The sequence below is a fragment of the Coloeus monedula genome (genome assembly GCF_965178545.1).
Source record: "Coloeus monedula genome assembly, chromosome: Z".
Classification (NCBI taxonomy): Eukaryota; Metazoa; Chordata; class Aves; order Passeriformes; family Corvidae; genus Coloeus; species Coloeus monedula.
Window position 1 is genome coordinate 70,857,681 of NC_138822.1, and position 19,268 is coordinate 70,876,948.

Here is a 19,268-nt window from a genome sequence, read left to right on the forward strand (position 1 = left end):
TGCCACTTACAGCAGAACCCCTCAGATTTTACTGATTCTCCTACCACAGACATCCTGCAAATATATCCAAGACTTTGCTTCTACTGCAAGAGGAAAAGAGGTGAAAGTATTCTTACATATGCCCAGGAATGATGTAAAAATGATACATGCTATTCATTGCTAAAAACCTCACAAAGTTGTCCGTGTCTGTGGTAGTTTCTCTTCCATGGCACTACCTGAATGGGAAAGTATTTTTCACATATGAGAGAAGTCTAATTGTACATGAAGAAAGCTAATTTTGGTCCACTTGTCCAGCTTCCTACGGACAGCATATTGGAAAGATGACCAGTGACAGTTCAAAAACCAATGTAAAAGTTAACAAAAATAATTTGGTATTTCATTCATTTCATTGTCCTAGTCATCCACTTTTGTATTCTGTGTGTCCACTAACTGCTGTGTTTTTAAATCTTCAGCTTGTTCATGATGTTCCTTATCTGCATCATCTGTTTGATTATGTTCCTTTTCTTCTGCTTCTCCTTGATCAACACTTCGATATTCTACTTGTTCAAGGTCTGTTCCATCTATAAGTTCTGCCTGTACTTCTTCCATCTGTATTTGATTTACATGCTCAACATGTAACTGCTCCACATGAACTTCAGCACCTTGTTCAGTCTGAATGTGTTCAACTTCCAAGTAACTAATCTGCACCTGCTCCTGTAGTTCCTCCATCTGCGCGCCTTTCACTTGATTGTCCTGTATGAGATCCTGGTGCATCTGTTCCACAGTTACCTGTGCAGGATCCACCTGTACCTGAATTACTGGTAGGACATGCACTTGCTCAACTTGTTCTATTATTGTCATTGACGTTACTGGTTCAGCTTCCATAGCTTCCACTGGAAGAACCTCTTCTGTCACTAATAGTTCTGAAATATTGTGCATGTCTTTGAGATGCCTTCTCAGCTCACTGCCTTGCATAAACCACAAATCACATAAGGTACAGTGGTTGGGTTTGTCACCAGTGTGTATTACCAAGTGGTCTTTGAACTGATCCCAGCTGTTAAACACGCTGTTACAAACCTGAAACAAAAGATACAGTGTGTTAAACAGTGCCAACAGAAATATGACAAGATGTAGTGCCTATCTGAGATCATGGCTTCCCATCGTATAGCTTCTTGCTACTTAGATTCAAAAAACATACATGTTAGAGGTAAAAGCTGAGAAGACAGCTTCAGATGAACAGGAGATTTGATATTTATTTATTCTTTTTTTAACAATGGTGAACTATTTTGAGTTGTGCATATGTAAGATACCTACAAAATCAATGAGTCAATAGAGCATTTTAAAGTTTTCTCATCTGAAATTCACGTACAATATCATACCCCCCATCAGTCCATGTCTGGCACTAGAGTTTTGGGTGGCAAAATATTTACACATTAATAGTGTGCAATGAAAGTGTAATACAAACTGCCGTTTTACTGGCATTCTAGAAGAAGTACTACTGAACAACTTTTCCTTATCATCTTTCACTTGCCCATGACATTGTGAGGTTTAACAGGCTAGGCTGAACTCTCCCATTTTGTGATTTAAAAAAAACCCCACTTGCATGATTTCAGCAGGTAAAACTATTAAAACGCCATCCCTCTCCTTCTTTTCCAGCCAAAAGTACTGTCTCAACTGCAGATATGCTATTTTCACAAAGCACATGAGCTCCCTTCCTTCCCTCAGCTGGCATTGAAGGTAAATAGCTGGAAAACAACACACAGAGACAGCAGAAATAAATAAGATGCAGGGTAGGGGAGACAGAAGAGTGGGGTAGAGTCAGGCTTGGAGTAAAAAAACCCACAGGCTCAAAAGTCTTTGTTCATGCAAGTGTTCTTGACTGTAGAAAGCAACAAGAACACATTTCAACACCCCTTCACTGCTGGCAAATAGTTTTGAAACAGAATGTTCTATCTCTTCATAACTTTCAGTAACAGCACAGGAGGATGATGGAGGGAGTATCTAACAGGGATTAACTCAAGAGCAAGTCTGTGTAGTCGAGACAAACATCTCCATTTTGCTGTTGAAGTCAGCTAAAATGGGTTATTTCCACACTTTCCCCCCCCCCAAGCTCACACTTCAGAAAGAGATTGCACATACAGTTTTTAAAATATTAATATTATAGATAAGCACTCAAAATTACTTAATCATACATAAAGATAATGACTATCAGCAATGCCCAGCCACATAATTACTGTTCTTGCCACACAGAATCTAATTCCGTATTCAAGGCATACACCCAAAGAGCACCAAAAGGACTCATCAAGAAAGCACAATGTTTTCTCCTCTTTGTTCAGTGAACAAAGATTTATTTGTTCAAATTTAGCTCTAAAGAGAAAAATTTATCCAATAATTGCAGCAGTTTCTGCAGGCTGAAGGGACACAAATCCACATTTGCAACATCTGTGAGAGGATGAGGAAGTTTAGAAAATGAGTTATGACTTGAATCAGCTCCTTAAAAGTAAAGTAAGATTTATCTCAACAGCTTTTCAAATGTCAGTTACATATAGCGACCAAGTACCCTAGCTATCTCTACAGCATTTGTTTTGTTTAAAAAAATATTACAGACTGCCGTCGTAAGTTGGAATTACTTTTGACACAAAATCAGTATGTTTGGCAAACAGAAGAATAATAAAACAAGAAATTAAATAATACTTTGTATTTTGGACTTTGGACTTCACTTCAGTGAAGCATGCTCAGAAGGAAAAGACCTAGGTCAGTGTATCAAGAACCTTGAAAAGAAAGCAGAAAGACCAGTAAAATGCAGCCTACTCAGAAGAATCTCTATGATTTTAAGTATTATGAGGCTCCACATCAGTAATTCCATATGAAGATACTTATAGGTGAGAATTTATCTGCATATTCTGGTTGAATGTAATCCAAAGACCTCACTACAGTCTACAACTTCCTTGTGAGAAGAGGCAGACACTGATCTCTTCTCTGTGGTGATCAGTGACAGGACCCAATGGAATGGCCTGAAGTTGTGTCAGGGGAGGTTTAGGCTGGATATCAGAAAAGGGTTCTTCACCCAGAGGGTGGCTGGGCACTTGAACAGGCGCCTGAGGGAAGTGGTCCCAGCACCAAGCCCGACAGAGCTCAAGTAGCATTTGGACAATGCCCTCAGGCACGTGGTCTGATTCTTGGGGTGTTCTGTGCAAGGCTGAGAGTTGGACTTGATGATCCCTGTGGGCCCCTTCCAACTCAGGATATTCTGTGATTCTATTTTATTTTACTGAAGTAGCTCTTAGAGATGAAAGCCCACTCTAACTGCCTTTCCTGGTCAGTCCTCCCATGCTCCTTGAAGTAGGGAGGTATCTAACCTCAGACTCAGCTACTTCCATTACCCACCTGACATTCGTACAGCTTCTTTCTTCCCTTTTTAGCGCCAGCTCCAGACTGACAGGCTGTCAGGTGACATTTGAGCGTGCTATTCCTAGCAAAACGTTCATGGCAGTTTGGACATTCAAAGGGTTTTTCACCTGTTAAGACAGATACAAGGACTTGTAAGTGTTTAAAACCACCCAGTCTTCTTTCTGGTCTCTCTTCTTCCCCTCTCTCCCTCTTGTCTAGGTTGATAAATACACTGTAAAGATGTGGCCAGCTGGATTATTCTGCAGAAAAAGAGATGGAAATTCAATATAAAAGGGCAAAACCTTTTTTTTCTTCTTTTAGAAGAAAACCAATGTAACAATTACTAGTAGCATTTAAGGTATTTGTGGAAATTATACTACTATTCTGGCAAATTTCTTAAAGAAATGGCAGCTATTTCACACTTTTCATCTGATAATAGTTACAATTAAAGAATCCACATTAGTAAATATACAAAGTGACATATTAAATGAGGAAGTATTTAAATAATACAGCCTTTTATTTTCAATAGCAACAGCTTATGCTTGAGAGCTGAAACTGAACTCCAGAAAACAAAGCTGGCACAGAATGATTGTGAAGTAACAGTGCATCAATACTAAACCAAAAAAAACCTGCACCCAACTTTTCTCCAAAATACACTGAAGAGAAAGCACAGAGGGAGATTAATGGGCACAAGCAAGATTAAAATTCCTTTCAGTTTGGCCACTTCATTTCAACCATGGTATCAAAAATAGAAGCCAGCTAAGCATAAGAGTAGGGGAGGCTGAAAGCAGGTCATTTTATAATCCAAGGTACTATGCTGTCATCAAGTAGTAATGAACAAAAGGTGGTGAATTCCACCATGCACAAACACAATGACATTCAAGCAAATTAAATTACAAAATTAATTGGAAGAGTGTGTTTCTATAGTCTATAATAATCTGTATAGGTACTGACACCAACACCACTACTGAAACAAATGGATAATGAACTCCAAAAGAGGCAGAACCATTTCAGTGAATACCATGAGGATCAATCCTAGCTAGTTTGAAAGTCTGCATTTTCAGGAACAGTTACTGGATATTGAGGTGGAAAACCAATAAACCAATCTTCAGAAATATTTACAAGTTCCTAATTAGCTTTTCAAAAGAAATTCACAAGTAGCTTAAGTCTCATTGATACACCTAAAAGCTACAGAAAGATGTTAAATGGTGGGAACATTCCCCTCAATGGTTAGAAAATGCTACATTTTTGGAGAGTGTTGTACAGGAAATGCAGAGGACACTAAACTGCCTTCAGTCTTGCAGGTCAAAAATCACGGACTTTGCCCAAGCTATTAGTGGGATTGGAACAAGATGATCTTCAAGGTCCCTACCAATGCAAACCATTCTGTGATTCTGTGATACTACAGACCATGCATGGATCACAAGCTCCTGGACAAACTCAAACACAAAAAGGAAGTCCATGGGACCTGGTGAGATGCATCTGCAGGTCCTGAGGGAGCTGGTGAAGGAAGTTGTTAAGCAACTATCCGTAAAATTTGAGGTTTGGCAGTCTGGTGAAGTTCAAGCTGACTGGAAATGCAGAAACATAACTCTTTCAAAATAGGGAAATACAGAAGACCTGGGGAACTACAAGCCAGTCAGTCTCACCTCCATGCCCCAAAAATCATGGAGCAGATCCTCCTGGAAGCTAGGCTGTGAAGACAGGCTAAGAGCATTAGGGTTGTTCAGCCTGGAGAAGAAAAGGCTTCAGGGAGATCTTAGAGCACCTGCCAGTGCCTAAAGGGGGTCTACGGGAAGGCCGAAGAGGGACTTTTTACAAGGGAATAGTAGTGATAACGACAAAGGGGGAATGGCTTCAAGCTGAAAAAGAATAGGTTTAGGTTAGATAGGAGGAAGAAATTCTTTTCTCAGAGGGTGGTGATGCAATGGAACAAGTTTCCCAGAGAGGCTGTGGTTGCCCCACCTCTGAGAAGTGTTCAGGGCCCGGCTGGGGCTCGGAGCAACCTCCTCTAGTGGAAGGTACCCTGCCCATGGCCCCAGAGGGTGGCACTAACTGATGTTTAAGGTCCCTTCCAACCCAAGCCATTTTATCATCCTATTACTGCCCCATTGCTATTTTAATGTAATTGCTGGTATAGTGACTGAACAACAACAGGATCAAGTATTTTTAGGACATTTTCTCACAGGCCTTTCAATTTCAATTTAGCATTCAACCAGTGGTATATAGAACTCAGAATTTAGAAAGTCTATAACTGAAAGGGAGCTTTTTCATTCACCTTAGGAGACCACAGTTAAATGCTGATTATCTGTTCTGATTTTAAGCTTAAGGCTTTTGAAAATGCTAAACTATAAGTAATTAGATTCCGTATGTTATACTTATTAGATAAATATATATTTATGAAGTACTCTGTACCTCTTGTGATATGCTAACTTGCTTTGAATCAAAAATACTCTTTTGCAAGAGCAACCAACATACTACAACCAACATAGTATGTATTATGGATTATCTGCCAAAAATTTTTTTAACAGACTTTTGTTAAGTAGCCTGGATTTGAACTGCTTATAATGGAGAAACACTCCCTGCTTTATAGGGGGTAAGGACTTGCCAAAGGCTGTTTATAAAAGGAACTTTTAAGACGGTATTGGGAATAGACTGGACACTGCCATATATCAATACTCAACAGTCCCATACACAGATACATTCTAATTAAATTATGACATTCTAATTAAAAGGCTTTAACAATAACATGCTGCAAAAGAAATAGAGCTGCTAACCTCTATTAAATTTTTACTTATGATTCATGACTGGCATAATTAACAAAAACCTCTGGAAGATCAAGACTGCATACATTTTACATTCAGTTATCTGTGTCATTCTCACTGTCTGTTCAGTCAGCAGACTTTTCAGTGAGATGAAGTAATCTCCCATACTACAAAGAAGAAAGAAGGAGGAAATCACTTTGTTCTCAGAAGATGCCACCCAGATTTCAAAGAGGTAGATTTCACAGTAAAAACAGTGTACTATAATGACTAGAAATGTTTTGCCAGTTTTAGTAGTTTTGCTTAATTAACCAAGAAAATTCAAATCATAGGTGAGATGAGACAAGAGCAAGAGTAAAATCTTCCAAACAAGATGGTACAAGAAATAATTCTTTGAGGGTATTTTATGTCTAATAGGCATTTGCTCAGAAGTTCTGTTAGGTAAAGAAACACTCTAAACTGTATTCCACCAAGAAGATTGTGATTAAAATAATATTTCAACAGACACACTTACTAGAAAATTTTGAAAATAAAAGTAGTTCTTCAGTTCGGTACTTTTGAAGAAGGGAACATGCCTTAAGGAAGTATTTTGAAAAATACCTTTAAGATTTAATAGACTTGACATAGAAACTTCGTTAGTATCTTCTGGTTTTAGGTGACTATTTTTAATCAACTCAATCCCTCAAAGTTTACATCAATAGAAAACAAAAAACCCATGAACAAACAAACAAAAAGACACACCACTGTTTTAGTTATAAGTAAAAGCCAAGTATTTCTAGCACTCAGGACTCATGTTTAATTCAGCATATTATCTATTTCCCCTAAACATGCAAAAGCCCAAAATATTAGAATGAAGGCTACAAGCACAGGACTGTGGCAGTGCTCTTACCTGTGTGTTTCCGGAGGTGCTCTTTAAAATGCCCAAAGTGGTCAAACTGCTTGTCACAGTACTGGCATACATGTATTTTCTTGCCAGGTCTTTGCTTCTTGCTGGCACCACCTTCATCAAGGTGGTAACAGGTGAGGTGCTGTTTCAAAGCACTCTCTCGTAGGTATCTTTTATTGCATATGTCACACTTGTAATTCTCAGTAGAGTGTGTTTTCATGTGTTCCTTAAAATGGTAAAACAATTTAAATGAACGGTTACATTTCTCACAGTGGAATAAATTGTTCATGTGTGACAGCTGAAGTTCCACAATTTCAATACCTTCTACCTGTTTGCACGAGGGGTCAGCTGCATTATCACCTTCTTCTTGGATCTGGCATTTTCTCTCTCCTTGACGATACTTGCTGGTGATATCTGCCAAAAGAGCCAAAGCAGATTCATCTGATGTACCTGTTGTCTGTATGTACTTTATGGATTGCTCTGCAGAAGCTACTTCTTCAAGGGTTTCAATGCTGTCATCTTCCACTTTCATTGTTCCATCAGCAATCTCAACCTCAATTTCAACAGGCTCTGATTCTGCAGATGGCAGTGTTTCCGTGATAACATTAGAGGTTTCCGCAATCTTCCTCTTTTTTGGTTTATTTTTACCTTGTGCTTCATTTGATTCTAAGGGTGATGAATTTTCTTTGTTCCTGAAAAGCATTTGCATAAACATGGTTAAGATCAATTAACAGTGACATAACAACTCCTGCCTAGTAATTAACTTCTGCATCCAACACACCCTAGCTGTTTCTCAAAGTTGAATGATGAGCACATAATCTGTGCGCACATCAAAAGCTAATTTGTCCTTAATCTATGCTCCTCAGTGCAGTAGAATGATAAAGTATTTTAAATAGCTCTGCTTGAATGATACAGAGCACCTATCAAGAAGAAAAGCCAGTTAACCTAATAACATAGGCTTATGTAAAAATTTGTGAAATTTTGTAGTTGGAAAGAAAACTCCTCTAAAATAATGAATTCTTTGTCCTGCCTACTCAGAAATAAGGTTGAAGTCCCTCCTATACCATTCACCTCTTAAACTCTGGAGTGTGTGCAAGTGCCAGCAGTACTTAGAGCTTGTTAGAAAACACTTCAGCTGTGACTTCACACGATGGTTATTGTGTGGTTAACACACAAAGGTTAACATATCTTGTAATTCAGGAAGGCACACCGCTAACAGCTGATGCAAAAAAAGCCACCAGGATGTGGAAGGAGTATTCTAATTTAATTTTCTGGGCTTAAACACAACCATCAGTTCTGTGCTGCTCTCTCTGCATAACATACACACAACTCCCTTCCTCCAAAATGTTCAGGACAGCATGTCATCTCAGACACAGCTGAGTGGGTCAATGCTTTTAAGTCATCCACAGCACTTCTGTACTGCAGGTTTTACTACTGATCACCAATTACAAATATAAGTGGCTATATTCCCCTCAAATAGATTGACTGGAGTAAGCTGTGCTTTTAACCTTCCTCTGCACCATGATGAATCCTTTCATGGAATGCACTCCCTATCGCTTCCAGGCTTTCCAGTAACAGGAGACAAGACTTCACCCAGTATCTCCAAGTCATATGTCAGAGGTGTGTCACTAACGATGTAGTGCAGGCCACAGTTTATAAATGGCACCTTACTCTGTTCACACATGGGAAAACAGAGTAGCTAAACCCAGTTTCGTATAGCCTGGATTTCTGATGTCTACAAGATGACAGGTACACTGCAAGGAGCTCCAGCATCACGTACCAAAAGCAACCAGTGTAGCGTGCAGAAGGAATGAGAACATGAGAGCACTTTATGGAAGTGAAATGGAAGAAAGGGGATGAAAAACAGCATGATGGGATTGGCACCCATTCTTTTCAAGCTGGACTTCGGCAATGGATTACAGTTCCTGGTACTGGATAACAGGTGCTGCAGCAACATTTGATTGAGTATTGAACCCAGATAAAACAGACTTTAGCAGTTACGTTCATTCAAAAGGTTTGAGAGGTTCATTTCGCAGCGAGCAGTTTTAAGATCACTGCTTATTCTCTCAGAAATAGCAGAAAGTTGCGCGAAATCAAAACACCAGCACAAACTTGCTAATGTGGTCTGATTACCAAAATCACACTGTCACTGCACAGAGCCAGCTGTCAGTCAGGTGTGGGCCATCAGACAGCACAGAGACCACCTATCAGAGTCACAGCCCTAAAACATCAGCAACATTTACAAGCCATGGCACTTGTCATCAAGTTCTAGCCCAGTGAACACGATGTTCTTTTTTTACCCTGGGTAATTCTGACATGTATATTACAGTAGAAGAATATATGGTCCTACACAAGTTAAGGAGGTTCCAGCATACGGAACAGCACTGCAAAATACTGGCAGCCAGCTCTTGCAAAAGCCTTATTGCGACTCTCTCCTTCAGTGCTGGGAAGAAAAAGAGGCTTATGTGCTTACCTGATTTCAAGTGCTTTGATTGCTTCTAGCATCTGTAAATACTCCGCTGCTTTCCAAACATCATTTGCTTCTTCCTCACCTTGTACCATTAGTTTTGCTGTATAGGTGAACTCAATTAGGTGACGAAATGCCATGTTACTTACACCTGTATATAGGCAAGAGAAACAAGTTACCCTTAACAATTCTGCAGTCTCATCTTCCCAGTAAACCTTGCCCACTTGCCTGCACACCACTTTGATCACAGTACTGTAGATGCCAGTTTCATAAAGATGATACCCTTAAATGGCTCCATAGAACCACTGAATGGTTTGGGTAGGAAGAAATCTTAAAAATCATCTAGTTCCAACCTCACTCATGGTGGAATAAAAAAACATACCAGAGAAACATGTGAATCTGGAAAAACTGTGGAGTTTTGCCATGACAAAGATAAAAGGAAGGATAAGATGAACCAAAAGCTGTTTAAATATTATATAGACTTAAAAATACTGCTCCTGAAGTTTGAAATGCTGCTCCAGGAATTTCATTTCCTCCCTGCCTACCACGTAAGTATTGCTCCATGTCTGTCATGCTCTTGCGTCTCAGCCAAGGCATCTACCATTGGCCATCACTGGCAGCCTTTTTCAGCTGACCAGAATGGCTTTTCTCAGGGAAAACTTCTGTGTAGTATTGCTAGTCCTAAAAACATATACAGGGTCTGCCTGACTTTCATTAGCCATGCATTAGGGGAAAGAAGGGAAAAAAAAAATGAAAAAGTACCAGATAATCTCACATTTTCCCTTCCAACATATTTAATACTGCTCTTTCTCACTTTGATTTTTCTTCAGGAAGGTTTTCTTTCCAGGGATGGTAGCTGTCTCAGAACAACTCAGGAACTAAGATCTAGAAAGCCAACTGCTATGACCAAGCATGTTCAGGTGTTCAAGGTAAGGCTGGATAAGGCCTTGACCAACCTGGTCGAGTGGGAGCCATCTCTGTCCATGGCAAGGGGAGGTTGGGCCTAGATGATCTTAACATTCTATTACTCCAACCCTGAACATTCTATGATTCTATGCACTGGCCTGTACCAAGGATGCTACAATTTCCAGTTTGGGCACACAACTCTGAATGCTTTTATTTGCACAAGTCAGATTACCTTCAATCTCCACCAAAGGCTCCTGAGTGAAATCTTGGAAGAATTTGTGGAAGAACTGGCTACAGGCAGCAAGAACTGCCTTATGAGCTTTGAAATGGTGACCTGCAAAGAGAGACAAAAATTTTGGTTTAGGGAAACACTCTAATCGTGCTATAACTCTATTATGTTATGTTATAGATATGTATAGTGCAGAATAAATGCAGATGTAGAAAAAAGGACCATCCAGTGTAAACATCTATTCCTGCAGCATACACTGACTGTGTATTTCTTCTCCCCAGTGGAGGCATGAACATTCATACGGCTAAATAGGACAGGGATAAAAGAAGCAACATGGATTAGAACTACACAGCAGCACACAAAACCAGCTTTGTGTTCAACATATGGATGTGGTGATGACAGAGAAGGAGCAAACATTCAGGGCAAGCGCTGTCGGTGAAGCTATGGCAGTCCCTGAAGAATAATTTTTTTCTTCATTTGTTTACCACCTTCTAATCTGGACTCCGTAGGATCCTTTTTCTTCAAGTGAGTTGCTGCTATCCTTTTAAAGATCAGGTGGTACTCCTTTAGCTAAGTCTGTCATAGTGGACACTGCCTACATTCCCTGTAGTGTTCATCTATTCTAAGACATGTTTGACATATGAAGCAGTCTTAAGTGATCTACAATATACCACCTTTTCTAAGAAGATAATAAGCACTTGTATCTTTCTCATCTTTTTAAAACAGTTGTTATGTCCTTAGAACACATAAAAAAAGTGTGTGCTTCTACAATTTTTGAAGTATATATTAAAACAGTAGACAGATACCAGAGAAACTGCTTATTCCAAGGCGTGGGGTTTTTCTATTTAAACACGGTATTTGTAAAAGTTTTCTGCATGCAGTCAGCCAGCTCAAGTCAGAAAAGAATATTTTAACCATGTTTTGGGAATGCTTAGCACACTAAATACAGCACACTAGTTTCAAGAAGGGCTTCTATCTGAAAATATTTAGCTTCTTGTTTGGAAAAGCAGAAGCAAAATTATTAATCACTACAATGAAATTTTTCAAGTAACTTGCACACAGGTACAGAACCAAGAATTTGTCTAACAGCTGACCCATGAAAAATCCAACATCATCCCAGCACAGCTTTCAGAATTCCCTGTATACCCACTGGTTCTCAGGCCTGTACATACCATCAACAATCAGAGTAATATCTGTAAACTGGTCCTGCTCACGTTGTTCATTCAGTCTATCCAAAATAACTTTATAGTGTTCAGGGAATTCCTGGATACATTCCATCGTTTCTTCAGCTTCCATGGCAAAAGGCCTGGTCTGCAAAACAAATATGGTATGATAGTAGGAATACTGTGCCACTCAGTAAATACTGTGCACAGTCAGGTTATTATACAATTGTGAACTAGCACTTTGCAGGGACTATAAAACCAAAGGAAAACCTGTCTTGCTTACAGGTTTTGTTAGCTGACAGGTAGGAAAAGCCACAGTTAATGATGTGCAATATTATCTTATTTAGACACATGAAGAAACAGTTGAAGTGTACTTCTTTATCCTACAGCAGGGACCCACCACCCTCAAAGCAAATACTGCAGGGGTGCAACATCTCCACAGCCACTCATTCAACACCACAGCAGCATAATGTCAGAATCTTTGTACAGTTACTTCTTGCAATCCCACCAATCCACTTGGTTGATGAAGAGTTCTTAAAACATATATTTAAGTCACATTTTGCAGCTCATGAACATAAGATGTTTACTTCCGTTAAACATGGATGTAATAGACAGCAATTTTCAACTTCCTGAGTGCATCACAACTGCCAGGGATTTCATTTGCTGTCAAGCTTATTAATCCATACTACTTATACTTCTTCCCCTCTAAAGTGAAATACTCTTTGCCAGCCTTTTGAAAGAGACACATAATGCTTATAATCTGATAGCCCTTCCTCCCTTGCTAACACAATAAACATAGCTGGGGGTGGGAGTTGTGGAGGACCTCAGACCTGGAGAGGTTTAGCAGAACTCCATGCATGTGGATGAGATGCAGACAGTAGTCTGCTGCTTATGCAAAAGAACCTCAGGAGACCATGCAAGTGCTTCAACAAAAGCACTTCACAAATTACCTCCAGGCAAAATTACTTCAGATCCATGCAGCAACACTCATCTTCAGCTTCCACACTAACATGGCTTACACTTAGAATGCTGCAGAAAAAAAGAATTATGGAGTTCCTGTTTTCATCCCAAAACACACTCTTTTCTCGCCTCTCAGAAAAAAGTCATCCATGAAGAACTTGTTTTGCCAAGAGGACGAAATAAGTAGAGCAGAAGCAACCACTTCAGAAAATCCAGCCCTACCTGTTATTGATACATTGCCAACCACAGAAATGTTGCCCACAAAAGTTGGATTCATTACCTGGTGTGCAATGAGCCAGTAATTACACACTCGAGGCGGCACAGATTATTTATTTCAGAGTTGCACAAGCCTGGGTGCCTGGTGGAATTCCACAAATCAAGTACCCAACTATAAAAACTTTTTACTAATTACACATTTTAGCAAACTAAGGGATTAATGTTCATTGGTTACAAGTAACATAGTTCTCTTATTAATTAGTATTCTCTCTTCTATTGGCTAAGTATTTTCTTGCTTCCCATGCAAATTAGTCTGCATGCTCAGTCTCTCTTCTTTTGGGTCAGTGGGTTTCTTGGGTCGGTGGTCACAATCTCCCCCAGCCAGAAATACCTGTTACCCAGCTGGAGCTGATTCCAGCACAGTTGCTGAGTTTTCTTCCTTATTTTGGGGTTTCTGCTACATGTCCCTGTGGCCCCTAAATTCTGTGTCCACTATCAGAGGACACCCTTCTTCCCAGGCTTTGTTAGCCACGCCATAGGTCTGAGATCACTGAAGTATGTCCAGTCGTACACCTTAAGAGGGCCATTCTACCAACAAGTTATTTGTTTTTCTAACACCTGGACATCACTTTGAGCTTGTTGGCTGCTCTCTGTTTCATGGATTAAATCTCCCTTCTTGTTGAAGAAGCTTGAAAGTACACAAAAATCAAACATCAAAGCACATCCTTTCTTAAAAAAATTCTACATATTCCATCTTTCACACCATAAACACCTGTCAGGGTCTTAAAGGGAGCAGAGGAGGCCAGCCTGCAGGGGAAGATGAGGTGGAAGGGAGCAGATGCTGCTGCTGCATTCTCTTCACCTCATCTGTAATGATGGGTCTAAGACTGACAACCAGAAGCTCCTGCTTTTCTTTTGCCATGTGGTATTTCACATTAAGTCTCATGTGGGAAGGTGTCAGCTACCTACTTCACAGTTTAATTCTTCTTGCCCATTTTTGACACATCGTAAAGGGCAAATGACTTGCAATTAAAAGCATAATTCCTTAAGCAAAAATTTGACCTCCAAAACCCATGATTTTTGCCTTACTTCCAAACTGATGGTAGGGATAAAAAACCAAACCCAAACCTCCAAATAATGGAGCAACCTTCGCCCAGCCAAACACAAGATACTTTAAGAAGTCTTTTTTTCTTACAACTCTAACAAAGCAGTAAGAAATATACACCTTATGTTAGGCAGTACATTAATTTACACAGAACTAGTAAAAATGTGAATTTACTGTGTCTAAATGCAGCTGCAGCATTCATTGAGTATTCTCATTTTAAAAACCTCAGTCATACTGCACAAAAAAGCCTGACAGAACAGCACATGTTCTATAAGAGCATGACTGCTTTGGAGGAAGGAGTGAAAAGTACAGTTGGGAAAACAAAGCAGCCAAGGAAGACTGACAGAAGTGATCCAAATTCCCACTTGTAAGTGGGCTCACAGATGAGGGATGGAGACTGGACCGCTTCAATTGTCTATGCAATTTCCTTGTAAGACTCACTGAAATACTGCCTTATCAGCCTGTAACCCCGGACGCATTTCATATGATGTGCATGTAATCAGCAGAGCTGTTTCTATAAATCCACCTCAATGAAGCCATGTTATTATTACTATTCTCCTGGGCTTCATCAGGAATTCCTTGGATTTCAGGTATCAGATGTTTGTTTCCCGCACACGGATCCCACGGGAGCGCGAGCGAGGCAGTGTTGGGGCAGGTCGAGTGACCCGGAGGAGCTGATGCAGGCTGCCCGCAACACCGCCATCTTGGGAAAGGGGGACCCGCCCGCTGTGTACTGCAGAAGCAGGAATTCCTCATGCACACTGCCACACGTTTTCCTCAAAACCAACGCTCAGGCACGGCCAGGCCTCGATGCCGATCCTAAATCCCGCCCCCCGGCCCCGCAGTGCGGACCAAGAGTCGGTGCCGTTCCCACTGGGATTGTGGGCACAGCGGCCGCTAGGAGGCGCTCTCACCACCTCCGCCCCACCCAGGGCTCCCGCCACCCGCGCGCGCCTCCCGCGGGCTGCGGCCCGTGCGCCCCGCGGCCACCCGCGGCCTCATTGGCGGTCGCCGGTGTCAGTCAGCGCGATTCCCGCCAATCGCGAGGCGCAGGCAGGGCTCGCCCCGGGCGGAGAAGCCAATCAGCGGCCGCCGAGTGCCCGGAGCGGGCGAAGGCGGAAGGCCTGGCCCGCGCCCAGAGCCCGCCGGGCACGGCGGATCCGGGCGCGGTGCGGACGGCGCCGGCAGGCACGGGGGTACTGCGGGGCGCCCCGACAGAGGACCCGACCGCTGCCGGCCCGAGCCCGGCGCGCGGCAGCGCCGCCGCCTCGTTAGTCCTTATTACGTCATCAAAGCGCGCATTAAATCGATCCCTTTTCAATTCCCGGCCGGGTCGCGGCCCGACGACGGGGCGCCCCGAGGGGTGGGGAGGCGGTTCCGCCGGGGACTCACCGGGAGCAGCTCCTCGCCGCGCTGGTTCTCGTTCCGCCGCCGCCGCTTCCTGCTGCCCAGCACGCTGGAAAGCGGGGCGCGCGCCGGCCAATCCCGACTCGCATTCCCGGCCTGCCCCGCGGTCACCTTCCACGCGACAGGGCGCGCGCGCGGCTGGGGCGGGGCCCGGCGACTCAAGGCGTGCCGGGAGTTGTAGTCCATATGTTCAGTGTGACGCCTCCAGAGTGACAGAATGGGTCACGTTGGTTGGGACCAGAGCGGGTCCTCTGGTCCAGCCTCCCTGCTCAAGCAAGGTCATCAGAACACATGGCACAGGATTGTGTCCGGACAGTATCTGTGAAGTTAGACTCCACAGCCTCTCTGGGTAATCTGTTCCAGTACGTGGTCACCCGTGCTCTAAAGTTCTTCCTCATGTTTGGGTGGAACTTCCTGTGCATCACTTACTCCCTGTTGCCTCTTGTTCTATTGCTGGGCACCACCGAGCAGAGCCTGGTCCCTCCTCTGACCCCTCCCTGCAGGCACTGACAGACATTGATGATGTCCCTCTCAGTCACCTCTTCCTGAGACTGAGCAGGCCCAGCTCCCTCTGCCTGTCCTCATAACAGGGATACTCCAGTCCCTTGATCATCTTTGTTGTTCAACTCTGTTCCTCTTGCAGACACGGAATGCCTGTAACTCCCCTACTAGATGCATTTTTAGGTGGATTTCATAGTTTGGCATGCCAGAACATTTTGGAAGGCAGGTGGTGTTTGGACCACAGACACCCCCACACACAGGACTCCTGCCCACAGGATTGCCTTTAGCCCATGTCCCCTCAACTCCGTTCCACAGCCGCTCTTCTGTGCAGTTCTGTAACACCGTGTTACTTTACAATTTAGATTGAGCTGTGCCCAAAATGGTTATCATGAAGTGGTGTCAAAAGCTGCAGTGACATACAGCCCAGCAAGGCTCACTGTGGTGCCCAGCTGTGCCCCTTCAGCTCCAAGGCCCCACAGCTGAGGAAGGAAAGGCCCAGGCAGCACCTTGCAACTCCAACACAGCTCCTGGGCTATTTGGTTGAGGCACCTCAGGAAGTGACAGCAAGTGCATGGCACTGGCTGGAACCAGCCCCTCTGGCATCCTGTCTGAGCACTGACAACGTGACACTCGGGTTTCTTTTCTACACTGCAGTCCCCTAGTCATCCAGGTTTCGTGTCCTGCCTCCAGATGAAAATGTACTCATCCAAATAAACCAGTATAATAGTTTAACTTGTCAGAACAGTCAGCATGATGATCCCTTTGACAGCCTCTATGTCGATGCCGACAACGGAAGAGCAGCCTCAAGCAGTGGCTCCACGTTCTAATGAGCTTGCCCATATTAATTCCTGAAAATGGATTTGTTTACAAACTCCATCCCTTTTCCATGGTGCTTATTGCTTGATGGCCTTGTTAATGTAACAGTACTATTGTTCTTTTCAGTAGATCTGCTCAGACAGTTATTTGCAACCTAGGAGTTGCCTGCCACACCCATTCTTGTTTTCTGGTACACAACAGCACATAAGCCATGGTGATGCCTCCTGCATTTAAAAATATATGAAGGTTTGTTTTAAACTACCAGAGATATAATTTGTAGTGAAAGAACTGTATGTCCAATAGCTTATAATTCAAATAGAGGGTATTTGAAGTAAATATTGCTAAAGCTATCACTGTAGCAAAGTACAAAACAAGAATTAAAATTTTCCATTCTAGCACCTTCTACCTATCCAGTGTTGGTGGCTTGCTTCTTGTTGGGGTTTTAGTTTAGTCCTTGTTTTTTTCCTGTTAAAGGAATTTTTTCCCATATGCATGTTGCTAGGGGACAAATGGCTGTACTTAAGAAAGACAAAAAGAGCCCATTGGGGGTGGGGTGGGCCTGGCTACTCCTTTGTTTCACCTGGGTGTGGGGGCAGGGCGTTCAGAGAGAGAAGCTGCAGAGGAAGGAGCTGCTAGTTCTTTTCCTTCGGCTGTTTTTCTTTCTGCTGGAAACAACGCCGGGATCCCAAAGCCGCTTTCCCTGCCCTGCTGGAGGCTGAGCTGTGGCCGCCCTGCCCCGCTGCTGCTTCGAGCCTTCGCTGCGCTGTAGCCCTGCTCGCCCTGCCTGCCCGACCTCCAGGGGTTCCCCGTTTGGATACATCTCGTCTGTCCTCCGGGATCTCTGCTCGTCCCCGCCGCTCCAGCCCGCCGCTCCAACCGGCCGTTCCACCCTGCCATTCCAGCCTGCTGTTGCCCAGGGTCCGGCCGGACACCGGGATCGGCTGCCCAGGGGTTTGTGAAGCCTTTGTCCCATCCCTTCCCGGCATCCCAGGCCGCCAGTGCCGCGTGCTCCCCGAGCTCGCTCCGGAGCGCCCCCTGCAGCCGCGGGGGAACCATCGCACCTGCCCTGCTCACCGGGAGCCGCCAGCGCCCCTGCCGGCTGCGAGCGGAACTGCACCCGAGGGGAAAGGGCCCGACAGCCGAGAAGGCTGGCACTGGGTTTGGGATTGTTTGCTGGTACTGCCAGAGTTATTGCTGTTTGTTTGACTGGTTATATATGTAGTAGTAAAGAACTGTTATTCCTATTTTCCCACATCTCTGCCTAAAAAGCCCTTGATTTCAAAATTATAATAACTCGGAGGGAAAGGGGTTACATCTGTCATTCCAAGAGAGGCTTCTGCCTTCCTTAGCAGACACCTGTCTTTCAAAACCAAGACAGATCTATTTGATTAATGTATGGACCATTTACTTTTTGTCCCATGGCATTTTCCACTGTGTTTCTTTTTCCTATGGCTTCACCCATCTAGTTTTACTGTGAGGTTAGGCTGAAGCTTTTAAATGAACAGTTCATACTTGCTCCTAATAGCTTTTCTAATATAAAATTACACTGACTAAGCTATAACTCTTACCTTCTCCTTTTCCTCTCTCAGAGATGGGTGTGTCATTTCCCAGCACTACCCCTAGGATTTCCAAGAGCTATGTTACAAAACAATGCAATTTAGTTTTAGTAAGTCTGAAAACTAACTGGTTTATAGTGCATTTCATTTATATAAGGAAGAATATGTTAAGCAAACATCTAAAAGGTCTTTACCAATATCTCTAGTTCAACCTGGTTTAGATGTTTGTATGGCTAAAAATTGCCTATGCTTTTTTCCCAGAATCACCTCAATGACACTAGAGAATCCTGTATTAATTAAAATAACATGGTAAGTCTTCTGGACGTAATATTCAGCTGAGTTTGGGAAAATTACCGCAGTGTAGATGTTCTCTTCTAGCTCCAGCCTTCTCACAGCAGCACTGAACAGAGCTCAGAGCATCTGTCCAGGCTGAGTGTTGTGAGCCTCTCCCAGGGGGAGCTGTGAAATAGCAAACAGACAAAAAAGAATCCTAAACTAATAATAGAAAAGTGTGAATCATACATTTCCTTTCTTTAATAAAGGAAACACCTCTTTTTCTGAAGAAATGCAGCAATTAATAAACTGGACATGTGAAATCAGAAGGCCTGCTTACGTGCAGCACTGAGTAGGTAACTATTGCCCAAAAGCAGGTGATTCAGATAATAAATGAAGGCTAAAAGGGACCATTAGCTCATCTAGTGCAACGCCATCCACCTGGCAGTTTCTGACCTACATCCAGCTTGCTGGACAGTTCTGACTGGCTCCCAAAACTATTTTGAAAGCTGCTTAGTGCACTCATATCACACCCAGATCTCCCCCCATCAGAACCAAATTATTCACCAGGCAGGTACAGAATACAAGTAGCTGCAATGTGGCCTTTACTGGTCTCTCCTATTAGAAAAATTCTTACGAAATCAGCTGCTCA

The 19,268-nt window shown here is 42.9% G+C and overlaps 1 protein-coding gene across 2 annotated transcripts; it reads right to left on the reverse strand.

Annotated features, from left to right (window-relative positions):
- Positions 1 to 112: 112 nt before the first annotated feature.
- On the reverse strand, positions 113 to 15,536 carry ZNF131 (zinc finger protein 131). 2 transcript variants are annotated; one of them, XM_082302259.1, is made up of 7 exons: positions 15,456 to 15,536; positions 11,792 to 11,930; positions 10,623 to 10,724; positions 9,491 to 9,635; positions 7,021 to 7,709; positions 3,367 to 3,497; positions 113 to 1,056 (listed from the first exon to the last, which is right to left on the reverse strand). In XM_082302259.1, the coding sequence occupies exons 2-7, from the start codon at positions 11,913 to 11,915 to the stop codon at positions 394 to 396; spliced, it is 1,854 nt and encodes a 617-aa protein (XP_082158385.1). In that variant the 5' UTR covers positions 11,916 to 11,930; positions 15,456 to 15,536; the 3' UTR covers positions 113 to 393. The 2 variants fall into 2 exon arrangements, with proteins under 2 accessions (XP_082158385.1, XP_082158386.1); XM_082302260.1 differs by lacking the exon at positions 15,456 to 15,536 and having other exon boundaries at positions 7,021 to 7,243; positions 7,346 to 7,709.
- Positions 15,537 to 19,268: the final 3,732 nt, after the last annotated feature.

Excerpts from the sequence above, each read along its gene's own strand:
- ZNF131 (XM_082302259.1), bottom strand. The coding sequence starts at position 11,915 with ATGGAAGCTGAAGAAACGATGGAATGTATCCAGGAATTCCCTGAACAC. Across the intron at positions 10,725-11,791 it reads TATTACTCTGATTGTTGATG|GTCACCATTTCAAAGCTCAT; the intron begins GTATGTACAGGC and ends CTCTCTTTGCAG. Across the intron at positions 1,057-3,366 it reads AGAAGCTGTACGAATGTCAG|GTTTGTAACAGCGTGTTTAA; the intron begins GTGGGTAATGGA and ends CTTTTGTTTCAG.